This window comes from Theropithecus gelada, unplaced genomic scaffold (assembly GCF_003255815.1).
Source record: "Theropithecus gelada isolate Dixy unplaced genomic scaffold, Tgel_1.0 HiC_scaffold_16072, whole genome shotgun sequence".
Classification (NCBI taxonomy): Eukaryota; Metazoa; Chordata; class Mammalia; order Primates; family Cercopithecidae; genus Theropithecus; species Theropithecus gelada.
Window position 1 is genome coordinate 5,642 of NW_020257849.1, and position 24,624 is coordinate 30,265.

Below are 24,624 nucleotides of genomic sequence, written 5' to 3' on the forward strand. Positions count from 1 at the left end.
AGCCTGGGCAACAAAAGTGAAACTCCATCTCAAGAACAAAAAAGGAATGCCTTTGTCTAAGTTTTTATACAGTGTTTTTAATTCATTTTCTTTTTTTTTTAAGATTTTTTTTTTTTTTTTTCCCCAGACAGAGTCTTGCTCTGTCACCGAGGCTGGAGTGCAGTGGCACAATCTTGGCTTACTATAACCTCCACCTTCTGGGATCAAGCAATTCTCAGGTCTCAGCCTCCTGAGTAGCTAGGACTACATGCTCCCACCACCATGCCCAGCTATATTTTGTTTTTATTTTTGTATTTTTAGTAGAGAACTAGGGTTTTGCTGTGTTGGCCGAGCTGGTCTCGAATTCCTGGCCTCAAGTGATTCACCTGCCTTGGCCTCCCAAAGTTCTAGGATTACAGGCGTGAGCCACCATGCCGACATTTCTTTTAGTTTTTAAAATTAAAAAGAAATATATTGCTAGGCCTGGTGGCTCACGCCTGTAATACCAGCACTGTTGCCCAGGCTGGAGTGCAGTGACAAAATCTCAGCTCACCGCAACCTCCGCCTCCCGAGTTCAAGTGATTCTCCCACCTTGGCCTCCCGAGTAGCTGGGATTAGAGGCATGCACCACCACACCCAGCTAATTTTTGTATTTTTAGTAGAGATGGGGTTTCACCATGTTGGCCAGGCTGGTCTCGAACTCCTGACCTCAGGTGATCTGCCTGCCTTGGCCTCCCAAAGTGCTGGGATTACAGTCGTGAGCCACCACACCCAGCCTGCCTGGCCAGATTTATTTATTTATTTATTTATTTATTTATTTATTTTATTTTATTTTATTTTATTTTATTTTGAGACAGAGTCTTGCTCTGCCACCCAGGCCAGAGTGCAGTGGCACAATCTCAGCTCACTGCAAGCTCTGCCTCCCGGGTTCACGCCATTCTCCCGCCTCAGCCTCCCAAGTAGCTGGGACTACAGGCACCCGCCAGCACGCCCAGTTAATTTTTTGCACTTTTAGTAGAGACATGTTTCACCGTGTTAGCCAGGATGGTCTTGATCTCCTGACCTCATGATCCGCCTGCCTCGGCCTCCCAAAGTGCTGGGACTACAGGCGTGAGCCACCGCACCCAGCCTGCCTGGCCAGTTTTTAAAACATTTTCAGGTTAGCTAGTCTTTGTTGAATAAAGGCAAACATTTTGCTGCATCATTACTTTCCATCTCCAAGAGTTTCTGACACCAGTGCCTCTCTGTGAAGAAAGCAGTGTGTTGTGATAACATCAAGTTTTTGTTTGTTGGTTTTGTTTTTTTCCAAGGACAGTAAAAATTCTTATGGAGCCAACCATTGATTTGAACCATCAGTATAAATGCCAAGGTAGTTCTTCCAAGACAGACTTTTTGATGATTCGTCATATGAAATGACATTAAATCTATCTTGGCTTTTTGTTTGTTTGGGAAAGCTGAAAAATTTTCTTGATGATCGTGCTGACCATTTACAGATCTTACTAGTACTATAGCGTGGTAAGCATTCACCATTTTATTGATGAAATCAGTTGACTCATCAACCAGGATAAAGATTAAGTTGTAGCCCGGCGCAGTGGCTCACGCCTGTAATCCCAGCACTTTGGGAGGCCGAGGAGGGTGGATCACAAGGTCAGGAGATCAAGACCATCCTGGCTAACACGGTGAAACCCCATCTCTACTAAAAATACAAAAATAAAATTAGCTGGGCACAGTGGTGAGTGCCTGTAGTCCCACCTACTCGGGAGGCTGAGGCAAGAGAATGGCGTGAACCCGGGAGGTGGAGCTTGCAGTGAGCCGAGATCGCGCCACTGCACTCTAGCCTGGGCGACAGAGCGAGACTCTCTCTCAAAAAAAAAAAAAAAAGATCAAGTCGTTTTTCAGTTTATTATCAAGAAAACAAAAATAGGCCGGGCGCGGTGGCTCAAGCCTGTAATCCCAGCACTTTGGGAGGCCGAGACGGGTGGATCACGAGGTCAGGAGATCGAGACCATCCTGGCTAACACGGTGAAACCCCGTCTCTACTAAAAAAATACAAAATACTAGCCGGGCGAGGTGGCGGGCGCCTGTAGTCCCAGCTACTCAGAGGCTGAAGCAGGAGAATGGCATAAACCTGGGAGGCGGAGCTTGCAGTGAGCTGAGATCCGGCCACTGCACTCCAGCCCGAGCGACAGAGCCAGACTCCGTCTCAAAAAAAAAAAAAAAAAGAAAACAAAAATAAAATCCTGTTCAGTATCAGAGATCATGTCGTCAATATGTGAGGTTGCTGTTCTCTCTCAGGATAGAGTCTTTTCTTTCTTTCTTTCTTTTTCTTTTTTTTTTTGAGACGGAGTTTCGCTCTTGTTGCCCAGGCTGGAATACAGTGGCGTGATCTCAGGTCACTGCAACCTCCACCTCCTGGGTTCAAGCGATTCTCCTGCCTCAGCCTCTCAAGTAGCTGGGATTACAGGCGCCTGCCACCACACCTGGCAAATTTTTGTATTTTTATTAGAGACGGGGTTTCAGCATGTTGGCTAGGCTGGTCTCAAACTCCTGACGTCAGGTGATCCATCCTTCTTGGCCTCCCAAAGTGCTGAGATTACAAGTGTGAGCCACCATGCTTGGCCTTTTTTCTTTTTCTCTTTTTTTTTTTTTTTTAATAGACAAGGTCTTGCTCTGTCACCAAGCCAGTGGAGTTATCACGGCTCACTATAGCCTCAGCCTCTTGGACTCAAGTGATCCTCCTGCCTCAGCCTCTGGAGTAGATGGGACCATAGCATGCCACTGTGCTCGGCTAATTTTTAAATTTTTTATGGAGAGGGTCTTTCTCTGTTTTCCAGGCTGGTTTTGAACTCTTAGCCTCAAGTGATCCTCCCTCCTTGGTCTCCCAAAGTTCTGGGATTACAGGTGGGAGCCACTGTGCCTGGCCTATTATAGTACATTTAATTGTGAGGATTTCACATTTTTTGCAAGTTTCTTGTTTAGTCATCTGTCCTGCCCTTCTGTTTTATACCTTATTAGCCTCTGTGTTTTACAAATGAGTCTGACGGGTTAACGTGGGGTTTTTTAAAACATAGGCTGTGAAATGAAAGGGGAGAATTCTAGGCCTAGGTCCATGGACAAATCTGGTAAGGTTGGTTAGTGATAAAGAGTTACAACCTAATTGTAGTTAGGTTCTTTTCCATTTTGCTGGAGCCATTGCTACGTGTCTAACTGCAAATCACAGCCACTTGACAAGTAAATGTGCCATTTTAAAAAATATCTATTTGGGCTGGGCACGGTGGCTCACATCTGTAATCTCAGCACTTCGGGAGGTTGAGGCAGGAGGATCACCTAAGGTCAGGAATTTGAGACCAGCCTGGCCAACATGGTGAAACCCCATCTCTACTAAAAATACAAAAATGTGCCAAGTGCAGTGCTAGGCGCCTGTAATCCCAGCTACTTGGGAGGCTGAGGCAGAAGAATTGCTTGAGCCTGGGAGGCAGAGGTTGCAGTGAGCCAAGATTACGCCACTGCACTCCAGCCTGGCCAACAGAGTAAGACTGTCTCAAAAAAAAAAAATTTTTTTTTACTATAATACTAACCTGCCTAATTCATGTTTTATCATGTTTACATCAACAGCAAAGTAGCAGGGAAGCAGCTGAGTCACAGCACTTACAAATTCTTTCTTTAGAAGGAAATTTTCCTCTGATTTTCTGTCACACCAGTTGAGTTTTGTTTGTTCCCATAAGTCAGTTGCTGGTGCATAAAGGGAGGTTGGGGAGGGAATTCAGTAGAGCAAGGACGATATCATCAGCCTCAACCTCCTCCCCAGGCCATGCGTGCTCACATACTATCAACAGACTTCCTGATGTCATGTTAAAAAATGAGAAAGACTCAACTGAATGAACACAGTCCTGCTTTTCTTTCTTTTTCCTTTTTTTTTTTTTTTTTTGGTGAGACAAGATCTCACTCTGTCACCCAGGCTGGAATGCAATGGTGTGATCTCGGCTCACTGCAACCTCCGCCTCCTGGGCTCAAGCAATTCTCGTGCCTCAGCCTCCCAAGTAGCTGGGACTACAGGCGCACACCACCACATCCAGCTTATTTTTTTTGTATTTTAGTAGAGACAGAGTTTCACCATGTTGCCCAGGCTGGTCTCAAACTCCTGAGCTCAGCTGATTCATCTGCCTTGGCCCCCCAAAGTGCTGGGATTACAGGTGTGAGCCACCACGCCCGGCCTGCACAAATTGTTTCTTTGTCTGCTGCTGGCAACAGATAGTGAGCTCCTTAAAACAGGAGCCATGTCTCTTTCATCGCTGGGAAGCCAGTAGCCGCTATGGACATGGCTCTGACCAAGCATTCAAGAAGCTGACACCCATAAGCTTCCAGAAGAGCTGTGCTGTGCACAATGAATTCAGCCTACAGGGCAAGCTCTGCGGTGGATTCCAGGAGGAACACAGGAAAGCATGAAGGTTACGGATACAGACTTGGAGTAAGATAGCACTGATGGTAAGTTTTCATTCATCAAGCAACTCATTTATACTCTCTGAGCCACAGCACCTTTGTCTGTCAAATGGGGATAAACAATATCCACCATGTGGGGCTATTGTGAGGATTAAATTAAATGTGTATGGGCCGGGCACGGTGGCACAGGCCAGTAATCCCAGCACTTTGGGATGTCGAGGTGGGCAGATTGTTTGAGGTCAAGAGTTCGAGAACAGCCTGACCAACAGAGTGAAACCCCATCTTTACTAGAAATACAAAAGAAATTAGCTGGGCGTAGTGGTGCACGCCTGTAATTTCAGCTACTTGGGAGGCTGAGGCAGGAGAATTTCTTGAATTCAGGAGGTGGAGGTTGCTGTGAGCTGAGACCATGCCACTGCACTCCACCCTAGGCGACAGAGCAAGACTCTGTCTCAAAAAAAAAAGAAAAAAGAAAAAAAGAAAAGAAAATGTGTATAAAGCAGTCCTCAATAAATGATGGCTGATAGTTTTATTTTGGTAATAACCCTAACAGGAGGTTTCCAGGATCAAGAAGAGAACAATAATGCCAATTAACATGTATTGGCCAGGCATGGTGGCTCACACCTGAAATCCCAGCACTTAGGGAGCACGAGGTGGGTGGATCATTTGAGGTCACGAGTTCGAGAGCAGCCTCGTCAACATGGTGAAATCCCGTCTCTACTACAAATACAAAAATTAGCTGGGTGTGGTGCGCACCTGTAGTCCCAGCTGCTAGGAAAGCTGAGGCAGGAGAATTGCCTGAACCCGGGAGGCAGAGATTGCAGTGAGGGAGATTGCGCCCCTGCACTCCAGCCTAGTGACAGAGTGAGACTCTGTCTCAAAAAAAAAAAAATTAGCCAGGGTGGGGTATAGTGGTGGGTGCCTGTAATCCCATCTACTCAGGGGGCTAAGGCAGGAGGATCACTTGAACGCGGGAGGCAGAGATTGCTGTGAGTGGAGATCGTGCTGCTACACTCCAGCCTGGGTGACAAAGTGAGACTGTCTCAAAAAAAAAAAAAAAAAAAAACACATAGGCCGGGTGTGGTGGCTCATGCCTGTAATTCCAGCACTTTGGAAGGGCGAGGCGGGCGGATCACAAGGTCAGGAGATCAAGACCATCCTGGCTAACACGGTGAAACCCTGTCTCTACTAAAAATACAAAAAGTTAGCCGGGCATGGTGGCGGGCGTCTGTAGTCCCAGCTACTTGGGAGGCTGAGGCAGGAAAATGGCGTGAACCTGGGAGGCGGAGGTTGCAGTGAGTCGGGATCGTGCCGCTGCACTCCAGCCTGGGCGACAGAACGAGACTCCTTCTCAAAAATAAAGTAAGAAATAAACAAACAACAACAACAAAAACTAGGTATTATGCTGTTAATATAAGGTTTACATATCTTAACTTTTTTGATCCTGTGGGCTAGGTGTTCTTATTCCCATTTTACAGAGGAAGAAACTGAGGCATGGGAAAGTTCAGCAACAAGCCCAAGGTCACACACTTATTTAGGAGGGAGTCAGGCAGTCTTCACCCCAGAGCCAACTGACCTCTAGATGGGACTGGAGACTGGACCACTTGGACCATTTTCTTTCCAATAACAGGGCTAGAGCAGCTGATGAAGCCATGGTGCCCCATAGACTTCTTGGTCCAGCTTTGCCAGTGACCTGTGGGGTCCCCTAGGTCCAGTCCTTCCCTTTTCTTGACCTCGGTTTCCTCATTTACAATGAAGGAGTTTGACACAATAATTCTTGATTCTGAACTGTAGTCCAGGAAGAGACATTTGGGAATGAGGCCCTGGCCTGCTGGTGACATCATAGAAGGGGGAGTTCCACGAGAATAGTCAGGCCTTTCTGGAAGCCCAGGGCCACAGTCTGCACTGAGCTCGGCTCAGGAAGGAAGGGAAATCCAGGCGGGGCCTGTTGGGCCCAGGTCTGGAGTTCTGTTCGCTCCAGAGTTCCCAGCACAGTCATGGATCAAAACTCAGTGCCTGAAAAGGCTCAGAATGAGGCAGACACCAATAACACAGATACGTTCTTTCGCTCCCACTCATCACCGCCACACCACAGGCCAGGCCACAGCGGAGCTCTCCACCATCATGGCGTGCCTCAGCGACGTGGTGAATCTCACCACCCTCCGGAGTTCGAAGACTTCCACGACCAAGCCTTCTCCTCCCACATCCACCCATCTCAACACCACAGTGAGGCGTGGAATCATGGCAGAGCCCACGGCCCCACAGGCTTTGGCCTGGCTCCCTCTCAAGGCGCTGTCCCCTCCCACCATTCCTACGGTGAGGACTACCTTAATGAGCTCCACCGTGCTGGCAGAAGGCATCATGACGGGTCCCAATACAGTGGGTTCCATCAGCAGAATGATTCTCACTACCGTAAGGCGTCTCACCATGGCAGACGCCAATATCTCGGTGAGAATTTATCCCACTATTCCTCTGGCGTGCCCCACCACCCCAGCGAGGCTTCCTACCATGGTGGGTCCTACCTGCCCCATGGAGCCAATCCCTACAGTGAGTCCTTCCACCACAGCGAGGCTTCCTACCTTAGCGGGCTCCAACACGACGAGTCCCAGCATCACCAAGTCTCCCACCATGGCTGGTCCACCCACCACCAAAGCCACCACCATGGCAGGTCGCATCATCACGAAGCCCAGCAGCATAGAAGGCCTTCTCATCACGGAGAGATCCTTTCCCCTTATTCCTCTGTGGGGTCCTACCAGCATGGGATATCTGACCATCACAGCGAGTACCCCCATAGTGAGCATTCCCACCACACACAGTACCACCACCGGACCCACCGGCACCGAGACCACCACAGTACGCATCATTCCAGTCACCTCTATGGCGACTACCAGTCCAGGGACTGCGTCCAGAGCACTTCCCAGCTCTCCATCCCACAAACGTCCTGGAGCCTGGTTCATGACGCCTCCGGCCCTGCTGCTTCTCATACAGGAGCCTTCCCCCCTCATATGGCACACCCACGGGGCTCGGCCCACAGCATGACTCGGTCTGTCAGCCACTCACGTGCCGCCCAGAGGTCCAAAAAAGTTCATCCCTGGGATACCTCCACCAAAGATTCAGAAGACTGGGGCAAAGAAGAGGGGCAGTTTCGGAGACGCAAAAGTGAGTCTTTGCTGGGTCCCCCATGCCAACTCTGCTGCCTGGCACAGGTTCCAGACCTGATCTCGGGCCCGCACTGACCTTCCACAGATCATAAGGCCTGAACCTCCTGCATATGTCCCCCATTGGCTATTCATTCTCCTGACTGTTCATGGTCCCATCTTTTATTTTTTGAATTATGCACTTCTTTAGGCCATGAGGTGTTTGTTCATTCAGTCACTGCCTTCTTTATTCGTATGTCCACCAGTCAAACATTGACACTCATTCAGTGTGGGTGTGTCACCTGCCTGCACCATGGCAGCACAGGGAAAAATTCAACACAGTCGCTGCCCTCGAGGGGCCCAAGACTGGGGGTGGTCACTTAGCCGACCACAGATCATCCTGTGCTCGGGGCCTGCCGTCCTCAGAACATTGACCATGGTGGATCCTATCTGTCCAGATTTCTCCCACTCAACTGTGAGCTGCTTGAGGACAGAGATTAGGAGCTAATGCCTGAATGAGGGCCTTATTGGAGGGCAAGGAGGGACCATGGGCTTTAGCTCTCACTCCACCGAACCTTCTTCCTAGTAGTTCAATAAACGTGACAACAGGCCAGGCGTGGTGACTCACACCTGTAATCTCAGCACTTCGGGAGGCCGAGACAGGCGGATCACTTGAGGTCAGGAGTTCGAGACCAGCCTGGCCAACATGGTGAGATCCCGTCTCTACCAAAAAAAAGACAAAAATTGGCCAGGCATGGTGGTGCGTGCCTGTAATCCCAGCTACTCGGGAGGTTGAGGCAGGAGAATCGCTTGAACTCAGGAGGCAGAGGTTGCAGTGAGCCGAGATCATGCCACTGCACTCCAGCCTGGGTGACACAGCAAGACTCCATAAGAAAAAAAAAACAAACAAATAGGCCGGGCGCGGTGGCTCACACCTGTAATCCCAACACTTTGGGAGGCTGAGGTGGGCAGATTGTTTAGGAGTTGGAGACCAGCCTGGTCAATATGGCGAAACCTTGTCTCTACCAAAAAAATACAAAAATTAGCCAGGTGTGGTGGTGTGTGCCTGTAATCCCAGCTACACAGGAGGGTGAGGCAGGAGAATAACTTGAAGCTGGGAGGCAGAAGTTATAGCGAGCCAAGATCACGACACTGCACTCCAGCCTGGGCAACAGAGCGAGACTCCATCTCAGAAAACAACAACAAATAAAACATGACAACAGTCTCAGGAACAAGCAGACAGGGGCAAGTGTGTTATTAAATGGGGGTGGGAAAGGCAACCCAGAGGAGGGAACATTTCATCAGGACCTTAAAGGGAGAGGATAAGTGCACCAAGAGGATGGGGTGATGAGGAGGTTGGGTTTTCCATGTGTAAGTTGCCACGTGAGCAAAGAAAGGCATGGAGACACAGGAGTGGGAGCCCTCAGGATCCCCAGAAGCCAACTCCAAATCCCCAACAGGCTGGCCCCTGCCACAGAAGGCACAGGACCAGCCTGTTGGGGATTTATTGGCCAGGGTGGTCTCGAACTCCTGGTCTCCAGGAGTGAGCTCCAGGTGCGAGCCATTACTTCTGGTCACAATTATCCCCATTTTAAAGACAAGAAAACGGAGACACAGAGCAGTAGTGAAGTCACGCAGCTGCTTAGGTAGAGCCGGGGAGAGCCTGGGAATCCAGGCTTGTGTGAGGCTCATGCTGAGGAGAGAGAGGACCCTGGGTGCTGGGGACAGCCCTGAGCGCACTCCTGTGTCCCTGCAGAGTGGTACTTCATAACCTTGGACTCCATATTCTTCTGCGTCTATGTGGTGGAAGCCGTGGAGGCCAGGAGTTCGAGACCAGCCTGGCCAACATGGTGAAACCCTGTTTATACCAAAAATACAAGAATTAGCTGGGTGTGGGGCAGGCACCTGTAGTCCCAGCTACTTGGGAGACTGAGGCGCGAGAATTCCTTGAACCCCGGAGGCGGAGGGCCAGCAAGCAGGTGGGAGTGACTATGGACGCTGAGCCAGGCTGGGGGGTGCCCGGGACCTCGTGTCCCCCACTTGCACACACTTGACTTTCTGGCCCTGTTCCTTTCAGCCGGCCGGCTCCAGCGGACCCACAAGAAGGGACACTCTACTAATCTCTTGCAGTGGCTGTGGGAAAAGCTAACCTTCCTCATTCAGGGCTTCCGGGAAATGATCCGGAAGCTGACCCAATCCCTGGCCTTTGAAACCTTCATCTTCGTCGTCGTCTGCCTCAACACCTTCATGCTGGTGGCCCAGACTTTCGCTGAAGTCGAGATCCGGGGCGGTAAGAGCCAGGGAGCCCTGTTCCCATGGAGAAGCCACCGATGCTGTTCCAGGACCTCCATGGGCCTGATTCAGTGCCGGGCGGTTCACAGGACTCAGCTCACTAGATCCTCACCCCTGGGAAGTAGATGGCATTGCCCAGCGTTTAGAGAGCGTCTCATAAAGACTCCGCTGAGGTCAGCCAGCCCGAGACAGGAGGACCAGCTAGGCGGGAGGCGGTGCTGTTCGCGCCGCAGCCACTAGGGAACGCATCTGCTCCAAATGTGCGACTGAGGGCGGCCGGGCGCCTGCAGCCTGAGCTTCGCGGGAAGGGCCGGGAACCCGAGAAGGCCCTGGAGGGGCGAGGGTGGAAGGCGCTGGAGGGGTGAGGGTGGAAGGCCAGGGAAGGTTGGGCCCTCTAATGTCATGGAGCAGGGTGAAGGACAGGAGCTGCCCGGCTCGTTGTCTCAGGCTCCAGTCTAAGCACTTCGCTTGTGTTCATGCATTTAATTCTCACAACTTTATCGAATGGACTTCAGTTATCCCTATTTTATTTTAGACGGAGTCTCGCTCTTTTGCCCAGGTTGGAGTACAGTGGCGTGATCTCGGTTCACTACAACCTCTGCCTCCCGGGTTCCAGTGATTCTCCTGCCTCAGTCTCCCAAGTAGCTGGGACTACAGGTGCCCGCCACCACGCCCAGCTAATTTTTGTATTTTTGGTAGAAACAGGGTTTCACCATGTTGGCCAGGCTGGTCTCAAACTCCTGACCTAGGGTGATCTGCCCGCCTCACCCACCCGAAGTGCTGGGATTACAGGCGTGCACCATTGCTGCCGGACACAATTAAACCCATTTTAAAGACAAGAAAACTGAGACACAGAGCAGTAGTGAAGTCGTGGAGCTGCTTAGGTAGAGCCGGGGAGAGCCTGGGAACCTGGGCTTGTATGAGGCTCATGCTAAGGAGAGAGAGGACACTGGGTGCTCGGGACAGCTCTGAACGCGCTCCTGTGTCCCTGCAGAGTGGTACTTCATGGCCTTGGACTCCATATTCTTCTGCATCTACGTGGTGGAAGCCCTGCTCAAGATCATCACCCTGGGTCTCTCGTACTTCTATGACTTCTGGAACAATTTGGGTGGGTGGGGCTGGGGCCAGGCCGTGTGTGTTTAGTCTCAGGGAGGCTCAGGATGAGAGAACGGTGGGGAAGGGAGCGCTGGTGTTGGGAGCCCGCCAGGCTCAGGAACCCTGTGCCCTCAGACTTCTTCATCATGGCCATGGCCGTGCTGGACTTCTTGCTGATGCAGACCCACTCCTTCGCCATCTACCACCAAAGCCTCTTCCGAATCCTCAAGGTCTTCAAGAGCCTGCGAGCGCTGAGGGCCATCCGGGTCCTGCGGAGGCTCAGGTCAGTGGCCACGGCTCCCACCTGGGGTGGGGACTCCAAAGGAAGAGGGGACACAGACCGGGTCCCCCAAGAAATCCACTGTGACCTGCTCAAGGGATGGGGGCGCCGGAGGCTGCTGACCCCAGCCTGCTTCTGCCTCCTGCCATGCACTGGAATCAGCCCCTTCATTTTTCCAGAGAGGGGCCGGGACTCACCCAAGTCACCAGCAAGTCAGGAGCCTCCTGCCTTCAGCGCCAGCTGTGGCTGCTAGGCATAAACACCCCCCTGCCCCACTGATGACTCAGCCCCCGCTCCATTTCTGCCCACAGATTCCTGACCAGCGTCCAGGAAGTGACAGGGACCCTGGGCCAGTCCTTGCCATCCATCGCAGCCATCCTCATCCTCATGTTTACCTGCCTCTGTATCCTGGTGCTGCAGGGGCTGGGGTGGGGGCCTGAGGGGTTGCGGTGAAAGGGGTGCGGGGAGCAGGGATGGGGCAGGAGGAGGGGTGCTGGGACAGGGATAGGACTGAGAGCCCAGTTTGGCCCTGAACAGCCAGTGCTCTTCTCCGCGGTCCTCCGAGCACTGTTCCGCAAATCTGACCCCAAGCGCTTCCAGAACATCCTCACCACCATCTTCACCCTCTTCACCTTGCTCACGCTGGATGACTGGTCCCTCATCTACATAGACAGCCGTGCCCAGGGTAGGGCAGGCCCCAGGCGGCAGGGAGGGCAAGGGATTGGGGGGGTGGACCGGCCAGGGCTTGGTGACCCCATCGGCAAAGTGGGGCTTCTGATGCCTGCATGTCAGAGTGTGGGGAGGGAGCAGGTCATGGTTGGGGGTGGCAAGCACAGCCTGACTGTGCCCTCTGGCCTGCTCCCCCTAGGCGCCTGGTACATCATTCCCATCCTCATAATTTACATCATCATCCAGTACTTCATCTTCCTCAAGTGAGGACTCGCCCCTGCTGTGCTGCCCAGCACCACCCGTGCTTCCTCCTCCCCCTGGGACCCTCACCCCAGCCCTCTCACCCTGGTCGTGCCACACTGAACCCACAGGAAGTACAGGGTGCCCCTCTCCTCTGGCCTCTTCACTGAGGGCACACTCCTGTCCCCTTCTCCAGCCTGGTGATTACTGTCCTGGTGGATAGCTTCCAGATGGCGCTGTTCAAAGGCCTCGAGAAAATGAAGCAGGAGGTACCAAGTGGGGTGGGACAGGTGGACCAGATCAGGAAGCTGGAGGAGTAAGGCCATGGGGCTCCAGGGTTGAGCAGGCCTGGGACTCTGACAGATCTGAGGCCTCTTCTTCCCAGAGGGCCGCCAGGATCCAAGAGAAGCTGCTGGAAGACTCACTGACGGAGCTCAGAGCCGCAGGTACCAGCTCAGCCCGCCCTGGCCTCACCTGCCAGTGGAGGCCATTCTCTCCATCCCCCTAACCTCCCTCCACAGATACAGAATTCCAGACTCAGTTTTAGAGTTTTAGAATTTGAGACTCAGGAGGACTTTAGTCCAGAGGACTCTAGGACAATCCTCCCAAAGCCATTTAAACTGCTTGTCAAATCGTTGTGGTTTTTTTGTTTGTTTGTTTGTTTGTTTGAGATGGAGTCTTGCTCTGTGGCGCAGGCTGGAGTGTGGTGCTGCAATCTCTGCTCACTGCAACCTCGGCTTCCCAGGCTCAAGCAATCCTTCCATCTCAGCCTTCTGAGTAGCTGAGACTGCAGGCATGCGCCAGCACACTCACCTAACTTTTTGTTTGTTTTTTTAGTAGAGGTGGGTTTTCACCATGTTGGCCAGGCTGGTCTCAAACTTGAATTCCTGACCTCAGATGATCCTCCCACCTCAGCCTCCCAGAGTGCTGAGATTACAGATGTGAGCCACCACACCTGACTGTGCTTGTCAAATCTTAAAAGACCTACTGGGGGCTGGGCATGGTGGCTCACGCCTGTAATCCCAGCACTTTGGGAGGCCGAGGCAGGCGGATCACCTGAAGTCAGTAGTTTGAGACCAGCCTGGCCAACATGGTGAAACCCTGTCTCTACTGAAAGTACAAAAATTAGCTGGGCGTGGTGGTGGGCTCCTGTAATCACAGCTACTCGGGAGGCTGAGGTGGGAGAATCACTGGAACCCGGGAGGCAGAGGTTGCAGTGAGCCAAGGCGACAGAGCAAGACTCTGTCTCACACACACAAAAAAAAAAAAAAAAAAGAAGAAGAAGAAAAGAAAAAATACGTTCTAATTGGCTAGGCCTAAGTTACCTGTCCTTGAAGCTGGGGGATGGGGCTAACCTCAGCCAGAGGACTTGGACTAAAAGGGGGTAGAAGTGATTTGTTCCTCAGGAAAATTGGGGTACTTCTTCCAGAAGTGGGGTGGGTGCTGGACAAGCAAACAAAGGGAAGTGCATCATGCGGCACGCCCGGGGAAGCAACCTCCTGGAGCAGCCTGTACAGAAGCTCCATTAGCCCTTATCTTCCTGACACATGGGGTTCCTCTGCCTCCTCTCCAAATCCAGGCCTTGACCTCACCCTTCTTTCTCTACATCCAGAGCCCAAAGATGTGGCCAGTGAAGGCACCATGCTGAAGCAGCTCATTGAGAAAAAGTTTGGGACCATGACTGAGAAGTGAGGAGACAGGAAGGGAGTGAGGCCTGGGGTGTAAGGGTGAGGCCTGGGGGCCTGGCTGGAGGGTTGGGAGGGAAAGGGACATTGCCTGCCCCTCTAGAACGGGATGGAGTGCTGAGGCTTGCGGATGAGCCTGTGGGTGCAATGTGGAGACCCTGAGTGGCTTCTGCACGCCCAGAGGTGTGTGTGCCACCTGGCTAATCCCAGCAGCAGAGATTCCACCCATTCCTTCACCCCAGAACCATCCGCAACCTTTGTCAGGTCTGGGCCCTGTGAGGGCTCCAGGGACCCAAAGAGGACACAGACTCAGCCCCTGCCCATGAGGACCCCACCTCTAAAGCCCTGTGTTGGGCCGTGGAGGCTGAGTAGACTTCAGCCAAGTGGAGGGATAATGAGGTAGTTGGAGGAACAGCTTAGATCAAGGCCTGGAAGCCAAATGCTCAACCTCCATTCCTGTCCACTTGAGTGGCCAGCTGGGCCAGGACATCTGGGAACTCTGTCACCCAGGCTGGAGTGCAGTGGTGTAATCTAGGCTCACTGCAACCTCTGCCTCCTGGGTTCAAGCTATTCTCCCACCTCACCCTCCCGAGTAGCTGGGATTACAGGTGCATGCCACGATGCCCGGCTATTTGTGCGTGGTTTTTTTCAGTAGAGGCAGTGTTTCACCATGTTGGCCAGGCTGGTCTCGAACTCCTGACCTCAAATGATCCGCCTGTCTCGACCTCACAAAGTGATGGGATTACAGGCGTGAGCCACCGCGCCTGGCCTCTCACTTATCTTTCAAACTCGGCTCATTGACGCTGCCTCCAGAAGTCTTTCCAGGCCCCCAGCACCGGGCAAGGTTTCCCTCCTCTGGGCCCCTCAGAACCCAACTTCACATCTCAAGGTGTCAGCAGCTGTCTGGCTCTGAGGGCAAGCTGTCTCTCGTTAATCTCCATCTCCTCTGAGGCCAAGCTGTCTCTTGTTCATCTCCAGCTCCTCAGAGCACCTTGCTGTGTTCATTGTTTCCAGTGTTCTTTGATGAATGGGTTGACAAGATGGCCGGGAGGGTGTGAATGGGACAATGAGTAATGTAGTGGGCGCATGAGTGGGTGGATGGACAGGTGGATGACTGACTACACTGCATGGTGAAGGTGTTAATGGGTGGGTGGGGGGTGGCTACAGGGAAGAGCTGGTGGATGGAGGGGGAGGTGAGTTGTGAGTGGCTAGAGGGCCAGATGGTGAGTGACTGGATAAAGTGGGTGGATGGATGGACAGATGGTCGAGTGGGCGTATTGGGAGGAATGGGGCAGATCAATGGGTGGGTGGAGGGATGGGTGGTTAGGAAGATAAACAAAGCCAGAAGCCTCTACGCTACAGGCAGACTTGGGCACTTTCTCATATCTGGAAAAGGAGACCTCCTGGAAATAAAGGTCTGCAGTCATATAAATTTTGCGGGGAGGAGGCAGGCAAGAAGAGCCTCTGGGTGCTTCTGGGGTCCAGCAGGCCCAGCCAGCAGGTCAACCCAGCCCATCTCTGCGACCCCCACCCATCACCCGCAGGCAACAGCAGCTCCTGTTCCATTACCTGCAGCTGGTGGCAAGCGTGGAGCAGCAGCAGCAGAAGTTCCGCTCCCAGGCAGCTGTCATCGATGAGATTGTGGACACCACATTTGAGGTGAACCAGGCAGGAGCGGGAAGGTGCTGGCGAGGGGCTTGTAGCCAGAAGTGTCCCCAAGTAACAGCCCCATGGGGATCGGAGAGGGCAGAGGCTGGTTCATTCACCCACCCGTGCCCCACTAACCCCTGCAGGCTGGAGAAGAGGACTTCAGGCAGTGACCCCAGGAGGACACCAGATACAGACTTCAACCCCTGGCAGTCTGCCCACCTGGGTGCACTGGGACGGATCCCCAAATCTGCTGGAAGGATTGTCCAGGCCCTGCAGAGCGGGGGCCCCAATAGAGTTTTTAAACCCCAGGAGGCTCCATGTCCTCACTGGCTAGGCCAAGGCGCAGGGAAGGGAATTGGTGCACATTCACGAACGAGTGTGAGCCGGTGCTCCCTATGAAAGGGGCTGCTCTTGATTCCCTCCAGCCCTACCAGGGCCCACATGCTAACTCAGCCCAGCAGGGCATTAACAGCAGCTGGAGGGGTGAGGCAGAACGTGGGCTGAGCTCAGGTGTCGGTGGTGCCGGGAGAGCCGAGGAGGCAGTAACCCTGCTTTGGGGAGGAAGGCCCATCTGGCCCAAGAGTCAGGAGAAAAAGAATAGGCCTGAACACCGCAGGGTTGCCAGGGCCTGGGGGCCCAATGGGCTCCAGGAATGGGGACTCAGAGCCCGGGAACTCAATCCTGCCAGGACCCTCAGCTCCAGGAGAAGAGCACCAACCAGATGGGGATGTCATGAACCCAGAGGTCAGAGGTCATTGTCATATCCTGCCCTTCCTGGGGTCAGACTCTAGAGCCCACTGAGGGGAGGTGGAGTCGGGGCTTCTCAAGTCCTTCTGGCCTCAGGGCAAGGGGCGGGCAGGGATGTGTGGAGGACCTTGCTGCTGGGAGAGGGAAGCAGGGAATGAGGCTGAAGGCTGTGCCCCACAGCCTGCTCTAGGACTTAGATGACCTCCGGACTGATAGCCTGAGCCTAGGCTGGATGTCCAGAGCCCCTGTCCCCATGGCTGGGGGTGACAGTGGGACACTGGCTTATGCTGGGTGCTGGAAACCTAGCACTGAGTAAAGTGCAAGCCTTGCCCTGGCCCCAGGGGTCTCTCCTTGAGTGGAGGGTTTTCCATTATCTACAATAGCCATCTCACCTCTAGTAGAGGTGAATCCAGGGTGCAGTTCAGGCCAGAGGGAGTCAGGAGCGGGAGCTGAAGGGCAATAGTTTTTTGCCAACCCTCCCATCTCTGGGCCAGACCAGTCAGTGCTGTAGCTTCCAGGGCCCCAGGACAGAATAAGCACCTCTCTTTCCTGGTCTGGCTGAAGGCACTGGCTGGCCCAGGACCCAGGAATAGACTGTGTGGAGGAAATGCCATATGGGATTTGGGCACAGATGCCAGGGGCAGAGAGGTCACCGGGCAGGTGTCTCTGGGCCTTGCTTCTCTCCACCACCTCACACCTCACACATTCATTCAGCAGGCATTTCCTGCCCCCCACCCCCTGCCTGCCCAATGCTGGGAGCCCCTGCTTGGTGGCAGATGGGAGCCCTTCTAAGCAGCAGGCCCCCCACACACCCTGGGCTGTCTGAGCTGCCACATCTGACAAGCTTGAGCAGAAACAGGGCTGGATGTCGTCTCCCGGGTCCCCAGCTCCTGTCAAATGCCACCCCTCAGCTTCTCACTCCCAGGTGGGACCCAGGATCTACTTCCTGTTTCCTCATCCCTATCCCAATATGGGCTCCGAAGGCAGATGGCAGGGCCTGGGAGCTGGGGCTGCTGCTCATTAGGCCCTAGCCTTGGGCAGGGGACTAGGCAGGCACAAGCAGGGTGTGAGGCCTTGTCAGAAAGGAAGGGCCGTGGGATGCTCTCCGCAGCCACTGCGGTGCTGCCTGCCTGGGCCTGATGGTACCGACACCTAGCACCCCCAAGGCCCATATCCCAAGTGTGGGTGTGTGCTGGTGCATCTGAGGAACACCTCTGGGTGTGGCACGTGGGTCCTTGGGTTGTGTTTGGGTTTTGTGTGTACATCTCCAGGTTGTTTCTCTAGGGTGTGTTGCTTCTGTGCTCATGAGTTGCTAGGCTGTGTTTCTCTGGGTATGCATGTGATATCTGCCAGCATCTGAGTGTGTGCTGTGGGTGTCTGTGTGTGTATGTCTGGTGTGTTGTGCTTTGGGTGTATGCGTGTGTATATGTATGGGGGAGTATGAATTGCAGCCACAAATTCAGGTGTGCAAATGTTGCAATGCCGCTTTCTTTTTTGAGATGGAGTCTTGCTCTGTCTCCCAGACTGGAGTGCAGTGGCGCAATCTGGGCTCAATGCAACCTCTGCCTCCTGGATTCAAGAGATTCTCCTGCCTCAGCCTCCCGAATAGCTGAGATTACAGGGGCCTGCCACCACACCCAGATAATTTTTGTATTCTTAGTTGAGACGAGGTTTCACCATGTTGGCCAGGCTGGTCTTGAACCCCTGACCTCAGGTGATCCACCCTCCTCAGCCTCCCAAAGTGCTGGGATTACAGGCATGAGCCACTGCACCCAGCCACGATGCTGTTTTCTTTAAATGACATTACATTGAATCTGTCCCCTCACCCCTCCTGTGGGTGGCAGACAAGCTCTGTCCCTCTAGGGCTCCCAGTCTAGCCCCTTTCAGGCATCTTGCCCAGGGCAAGGCATGAGAGGCGTCCTTGTGGTGTGGAGCCCACAGCCTGGACTGAGAAGCACTGTCCTAGCCCTCATGGTCTCTTGGCCTGCAGGGACTCTGCCATCATTGGGCCACATGCAGGTGGAGGAATCTTACAGGCCGGGAGCTCAGCGTCCTGGGTGAGGACACTGCCTGCTTGAAGCCCCACATGCCACCCATGAGCTCCTCCTGGGGCTGAGCAGGAGCAGAGCACAGACTCCTCCTCGGAGTGCTCCCAGGCAGCCGGCCCTGTTCTTGTCTCCGGGCATCGCCCCTGCTCTGTGAGTCTGCCCCCACCCCTTACCTCTGAGAATATCGGGAGTCTCTGGCTATGTGTGGGGGCTCCAAGGTTTGTTCCTCTCTGCCTGTGATGCTGGGGTGTTTGGAGGGCTCCACATTTGGAGGCTCAGCCCTGCACCTTCAGCACTGTCTGGGCTGGGACAGCAGCAGCTCTGCTGCAGGTGGCAGGGTGACCTCTCAGCTTGGGCGGGGGAGCTGGGAGCTGCCAGAAGTGGGGGTGGGGGATGGGGGCAGAAGTGAAGCACTGAGAAGAAACCAATGCAAGAAGCAGCACTGGCCATTTATTGTGACAGATACGGCCCATGGACCTGAAGTACCCTCCACCGTGGCCCCAAAACAAATGGCCTTCGCCCTCAAGGACTTATCACACCTGCACACAGTTGTGCTTTAGGAGCTGAGAGGAGTTCTGCCAGGGAACCACAAGGACCTCAAAGTCACAGCGCAGCTTCTGTAGAGAGAATATAGGGGAGAAGGAGGGGTGAGCCCAGCCTCGACCTGTCTCCTCCCAATAGCCAGCCCTCTGCCTGCCAGGCCAATCCAGGGCAAGAAAAGGGCAATCACTGACCCAATGGATGTCAAGCCACATGGCCGGGACTAGACTCCAGATCTTGGTAGCCAACTTCTCCATTCCCCAAGGAAGCCCCAGCTTCCTTTCTGCACCCCATCTTGGCCCAGAGGCTGACTCATCCAGAAGGCCGACAGGTTCAGCCAGACATCTGGACATCTGCATGTCCAGCCAAACCAGTTCAGGCTGGACAACCTGAGTGCCTGAGGCTCTGGGGAGGGCTGGGGCTGGAGGAGCCCAGCTGTTACCTCCTGCTGCGCCCCTGCTGCAAGGGGGCAGGTGGTGAGGTCCACGTGGTCTCCAGCGACCCTGGTCTTGCGGCAGTCTGTGCTCCCCATCTCCATCGTCAGGAAGTACTTGATGCCGGCCACCAGCTGGGGACATAGGGTAGGGGCAGGTCAGGGGTCTTGACCCTTGATCCTCACTTCTCACCTCCCAGCATATTCTCCTGTTGCCCCCAGGCACTCAGGTGGGGAGAGAGGGGGAAGGGATGATTCAGACCTGGGGTCCGGGGTGGTGGAAGTTCTGGTGGGTGTGGAGGGAGGAGAGGCCTGGAGGCTGAGCCCCACCAGCAGCCTGGGCAGACATCAGACATGCCCCACCTGGGGAACTGCCCACTGTCCCCATCTGCCTTCCCTTCTCCCCGATCTACCCCATCAGGGCAGAGACTAGGACCAGGCAAGCCAGGAAGGCAGGTAGTGCATGCAATACAGGATTGAATGATGTCTTTCCTTGAAATTTAGATGGCTGCCCATTGTGGAGTTTTGGCATTAATTCGATTTTTTAAATATTGCATGAAAATATCCCGGTAGCGCTTTCGGGCCCCCTCCATGCAAGCCCGGGCAGCGCCTGTGGCCTCCCCCGCCTGGGCCAGTATCCCCTGCCAGCACCCCGCCCGCCGCACCTGGCTCTGCGCCTTGATGATGTGCGTGTCTCGGAAGTAGTAGAGGCTGTTGCTGCCCATGTTGTAACTGGCCACGGCCGCCTGCGCCGCCTTCTGCACCTGCGGGTCGTCGGGCGACAGGTCCTGGCGTTCTCCGACCATGCGCTCCTGCGGCCGAGCCCGGGCGTCGCGGGGCAGCGCCAGGAGGCAGAATGCGACCAGGGCCAGGCCCAGCGCCAGCGGGAGGCTCGAACGCGCCATGGCCGTCAGTGCCATCGGAGCCATCAGAGCTGTGAGTGCCGAGCCTGCGACCGCGCAGCTTTTACCTGCTGGGCCGCCCCGCCCGACGCCCGCGGTGCGCCCCCGCGGCCAGGAGCTGGGGCGGGGCTCGAAGTTGCCGGTTTCCGGGGTCCTGCGAGGTTCAGGGAGCCCAGGAGGTCGAGGGGGCGGCGCGCACCCGCGTGCCAAGACGCTTCCCTGCCCTCCAGGACACACCTGGCCCAGGGAGGGAGAGGACAACGAAGGTCCCCAGCAACAAGTGCCAGTAAAGGGACGGTTCACGGGAGGGCTGTCCAGAGTGAACTACCAACCGCAGCTCTTCGTGGGCTCTTACTGTTGCCACCATTTCCTAGCTGTGTGACCTCGGAGAAGTCACTTAACCACTCGCTGCCTCAGTTTCCTCTTCTGTACAATGGGTGTTGTGAGAATTCAGTGAGCTGAAACAGGTAAAGTTCTTAGAAGCGGCCTGGTGCTGCATAAACAGCAGGTGAGTAGGACACATTACTGCTCAGCGCTGCCTGACAACCTTCCTGGAGCACCAGTGACTAATGTTTCCACCTGGCCAGGCGCCTAGGCATGCTTGTAATTCCAGCACTTTGAGAGTCCAAGGTGGGAGGACTACTTGAGCCAGGGTGTTCAAGGCTGCAGTGAGTCGCAATCTCACCACTGCACTCCAGCCTGGGCGACAGAGCTAGATGCTGATTCAAAAAAAAAAAAGAGGGCTGGGTGTGAGGGCTCACGCTTGTAATCCCAGCACTTTGGGAGGCTGAGGCAGGCAGATCACTTGAGGTCAGGAGTTCAAGACCAGTCTGGCCAACATGGTGAAACCCCCTCTCTACTAAAAGTACAAAAATTAGCCGGGCGTGGAGGCACACACCTGTAATCCCAGCTACTCAGAAGGCTGAGGCAGGAGAATTGCTTGAACCTGGGAGGCGGAGGTTGCAGTGAGCCAAGAGGGCGCCACTGCGCTCTAGCCTGGGTGACAGAGAGAGACTGTCTCAAAAAAAAAAAAAAGTCTTCACTTTACAGAGAAGGGAAAATGGATTTGCCCAAAGACACCGGCGGAAAATAAATGGTGACACTGGTTTCGGTGTGCTGGCAGTCTAAGTCAAATCTGTGATCTTAAACCAGACTGAGCCCAAAGGACACAAACTGCCCAGAAGGAGGGGGTGTCAGTCATGTCAGGTCTGCCATCTTACTGACCGCATGGCTTTGGGCAAGCCCCTCAACCTCCCAGACAGAGCCTCTGTGTCCTTGTCTGAAAGACACCTTATCTCCTAAGTTTGCTCTGATATTGATAATCCGAATCTGGCTCTCCTATAGATACAGTGAGCATGTGCTGGAGGTACCAGCAAACAAGGTCCATGACTGTGTTTTTAAAGACTCCAATAATTGCCAGGCACGGTAGCTCATGCCTGTAATCCCAGCACTTTGGGAGGCCAAGGTGGGCAGATCATTTGAGGACAGGAGTTCGAGACTAGCCTGGCCAACAGGGTGAAACCCCATTGTAGCCCGCAGGGACCTAGGGGGACTGAACAAAGCCAGGCAAACGCGGGAATAAAAGACAAGAGACAAAAGAGTATTATTTGGAAGAAGCAGTCAGGGGGCACCTTGCCTCCAGTGGACAAGGGCCCTGAGCTTTACCCAGCCCTCCGTATTTATCAGGCAAAAGAGATAGCGAGAAACGGGGGATGTTTGTCGGGTATGTCAGGTAGTTGTCAGTCAGCCATTTGGCCCATAGCAGGCTTGCGAGACTGCATCCTTTGAACAATAGGTGCTAATTTTCTCAGTAGATAACTTGAAGGAGCACAGCGCAAGGGAGTGAGGCCCTCAGCAAACCTTTTGGTGGCAGGACAGTGGGAGTTTGCCCACATCCTGCATTCGTGATAAACAGTTTGCTGTTTGATCATATAGCCTTGAGTGGAATGCCGAGTTGGTCACGATCCCTTTGGCCTTTTTGGCTCCCAACACCCCATCTCTACTAAAAATACAAAAATTAGTTGGGCGTGGTGGTGCACACCTGTAGTCCCAGCTACTTGGGAGACTGAGGTGGGTGAATCACTTGAACCCGGGAGGCAGAGGTTGCAGTGAGCTGAGACCACGCCACTGCACTCCAGCCTGGGTGACAGAGCAAGACTCTGTCTCAAAAAAAAAAGACTCCAATAATTAATAGATCAGGGTGGTGATCTGTTAATCATGTGGTGATCTATTAATCACACGGTAGCTCACACCTGTAATCCCAGGACTTTGGGAGTCGGAAGCAGGAGGATCACTTGAGGCCAGGAGTTTGAGACCAGCCTGGGCAACATAGTGAGCCCTCATCTCTACCAAAAGATCTAAAATAAATTAGTTGTGCATGATGGTGCACGCCTGTGGTCCCAGCTACTCGGGAGGCTGAGGTGGGAGGATTACTAGAGTCTGGGAGTTTGAGGCTGCAGTGAGCAGTGATAGTGCCACTGCATTCCACCTGGGTGACAGAGCAAGACCCTGTCTCAAAAAAACAAACAAACAAAAAAAAAAACAGATGAAAAGCAGTGTTGAAGTAGTCAACTCAGGAAAAGTCTGGATTTTGTTGAAAAAAAATTTTTGTATGTGTGACAGAGCTCTGTCAGCCAGGCTAGAGTGTAGTGGCACTATCATAGCTCACTATACCTCAACTTCCTGGCTTCAAGCAATCCTCCCATCTCAGCCTCCCAAGTAGCTGGAACCACAGGTGCATGCCCCCATACCTGGTTAATTTTTTTCACACCTGGCTAATTCTTAAATTTTTTTGTAGAGATGGGGGTCTCACTGTAGTGCCCAGGTGGGTCTCGAATGCCTGGCCTCAAGAGATCATGAGATCCTCCCACCTCAGCTTCCCAAAGCACTGGGATTACAGGCAGGCCTTGCTGGAATTATTTGTCTGCATTTTAGAGTTCACTGTAGTTTGTACTTGTAATTCCATGTTGCTGGGGGGCAGAGGCTTATTGTCCCTAGGGCACTAGGATCTTTTTTTTTTTGAGACGGAGTCTTGCTCTGTCACCCAGGCTGGAGTGCAGTGGCCGGATCTCAGCTCACTGCAAGCTCCGCCTCCCAGGTTCACGCCATTCTCCTGCCTCAGCCTCCTGAGTAGCTGGGACTACAGGCGCCCGCCACCTCGCTGGGCTAGTTGTTTTTGTATTTTTTAGTAGAGACGGGGTTTCACCATGTTAGCCGGGATAGTCTCGATCTCCTGACCTCGTGATCCACCCGCCTCGGCCTCCCAAAGTGCTGGGATTACAGGCTTGAGCCACCGCGCCCGGCCGGCACTAAGATCTTGCAGTGCTTAGAGCCTCCAGGGGCTTCACTGGGGCTTGGAAGAGGTGCTAGGTCACAGTACATAAAGAGCAGCCGGCAGCCCTCATTGGGATGGATATTGTGTATAGGCATCCAGCGTGTCACCCTCCCTTCCTGATTCTGGGCCTTAGAATTCCAGGACCACAAAAGGAAGTGATTTCCCACACAGAGACCTAGACCAGAGCAGTCACTCACTGCCCAGGGCAGCTGCCAGCCTGCTACCTGCCTCACTTCCTCAGCCCAGCTGTGGAAAACCAACTCTGCCATCTTCCTGGGATTCTAAGGAACCGTCACAAGTTCCTGGCAGCCTCAGGTGTCTGGCTTAAGGGGACAGACTCCAGTTTGTGGAAGTGCTGGCTGAGCTTGAGTTGATCAGGAGGATGACGCCTGGCCAGGACTCTGAGCTGAGAGCCTGGGAGGGGTAGAGGAAGAGGCCCAGGATTGTGCCACAGGGGCAAGGTGGGAGAAGCAGCTCCCCTAGGCCTGCTGTCTCATCACTTGGAGCTTAGCCATAGCTCCAGGTACCTCCAACACTCTCTCAAAAACTAGCCAAGGCCTGTCTGCGACTTGACTCACCATGGGCACTCACCCCACCTGCCACTGCTTTGTGCTGATGCCAAGGACTCTTTTGCAGTACAACCTAGCAATTTCTGAGCACTTTTCACCCACTAATTCTCACAAGCACCCTGAGGGAGCACACATTATCCTCACTTTGCAGATGAAAAAGTTAATCAGAGAGGTTGGGACACTTGTATAAGGTCACACAGCTAGAATTGGTATCTTGGTGAGAAAAGGTGGGGAGTGGGGTTAACAATGATAAGAGCTCTTGCTGTGTGCCAGGCCTTGCGCCAGGGATTCAATGTATGTTCTTTCTTTCCCATAGCAGCTGCAGAGGCAATGATTATCACCTCTTCCTACAAGGAGGAAATGGGAGGTCAAAGGGGAAGGGTAGTGGTGGGTCCTGGCGCATGAGTCCTTGGCTGCTCTACAGGGGTATGAGGTCTACTGTGCATGGTGTAGGGTTGTTTCTTGCAGGTGGGGTGTCCCTGAGTAGACTTTCCTGGGGCCTGACTCCATCCTGTCTGGACCACTTTGGCTTCCAGGAGGTTTGGGCCAAATGTGAGCTTGAGGTCGGTCAAATGTACTGGCCA

General features: G+C 53.7%; 2 protein-coding genes across 2 annotated transcripts; one reads left to right on the plus strand and one right to left on the minus strand.

The window, feature by feature from the left end:
* The first annotated feature begins 6,284 nt into the window (after positions 1-6,284).
* LOC112617345 (cation channel sperm-associated protein 1-like) lies at positions 6,285-15,775 on the plus strand. The gene is made up of 12 exons (XM_025374103.1): positions 6,285-7,578; positions 9,634-9,846; positions 10,843-10,956; positions 11,079-11,226; positions 11,535-11,626; positions 11,765-11,908; positions 12,092-12,155; positions 12,329-12,401; positions 12,518-12,578; positions 13,745-13,820; positions 15,362-15,476; positions 15,611-15,775. The coding sequence occupies exons 1-12, from the start codon at positions 6,417-6,419 to the stop codon at positions 15,635-15,637; spliced, it is 2,289 nt and encodes a 762-aa protein (XP_025229888.1). The 5' UTR covers positions 6,285-6,416; the 3' UTR covers positions 15,638-15,775.
* A 2,915-nt stretch (positions 15,776-18,690) lies between these two features.
* Positions 18,691-20,188, minus strand: LOC112617347 (cystatin-M). Its single transcript, XM_025374107.1, has 3 exons — positions 19,901-20,188; positions 19,245-19,370; positions 18,691-18,879 (listed from the first exon to the last, which is right to left on the minus strand). The coding sequence occupies exons 1-3, from the start codon at positions 20,162-20,164 to the stop codon at positions 18,796-18,798; spliced, it is 474 nt and encodes a 157-aa protein (XP_025229892.1). The 5' UTR covers positions 20,165-20,188; the 3' UTR covers positions 18,691-18,795.
* Positions 20,189-24,624: the final 4,436 nt, after the last annotated feature.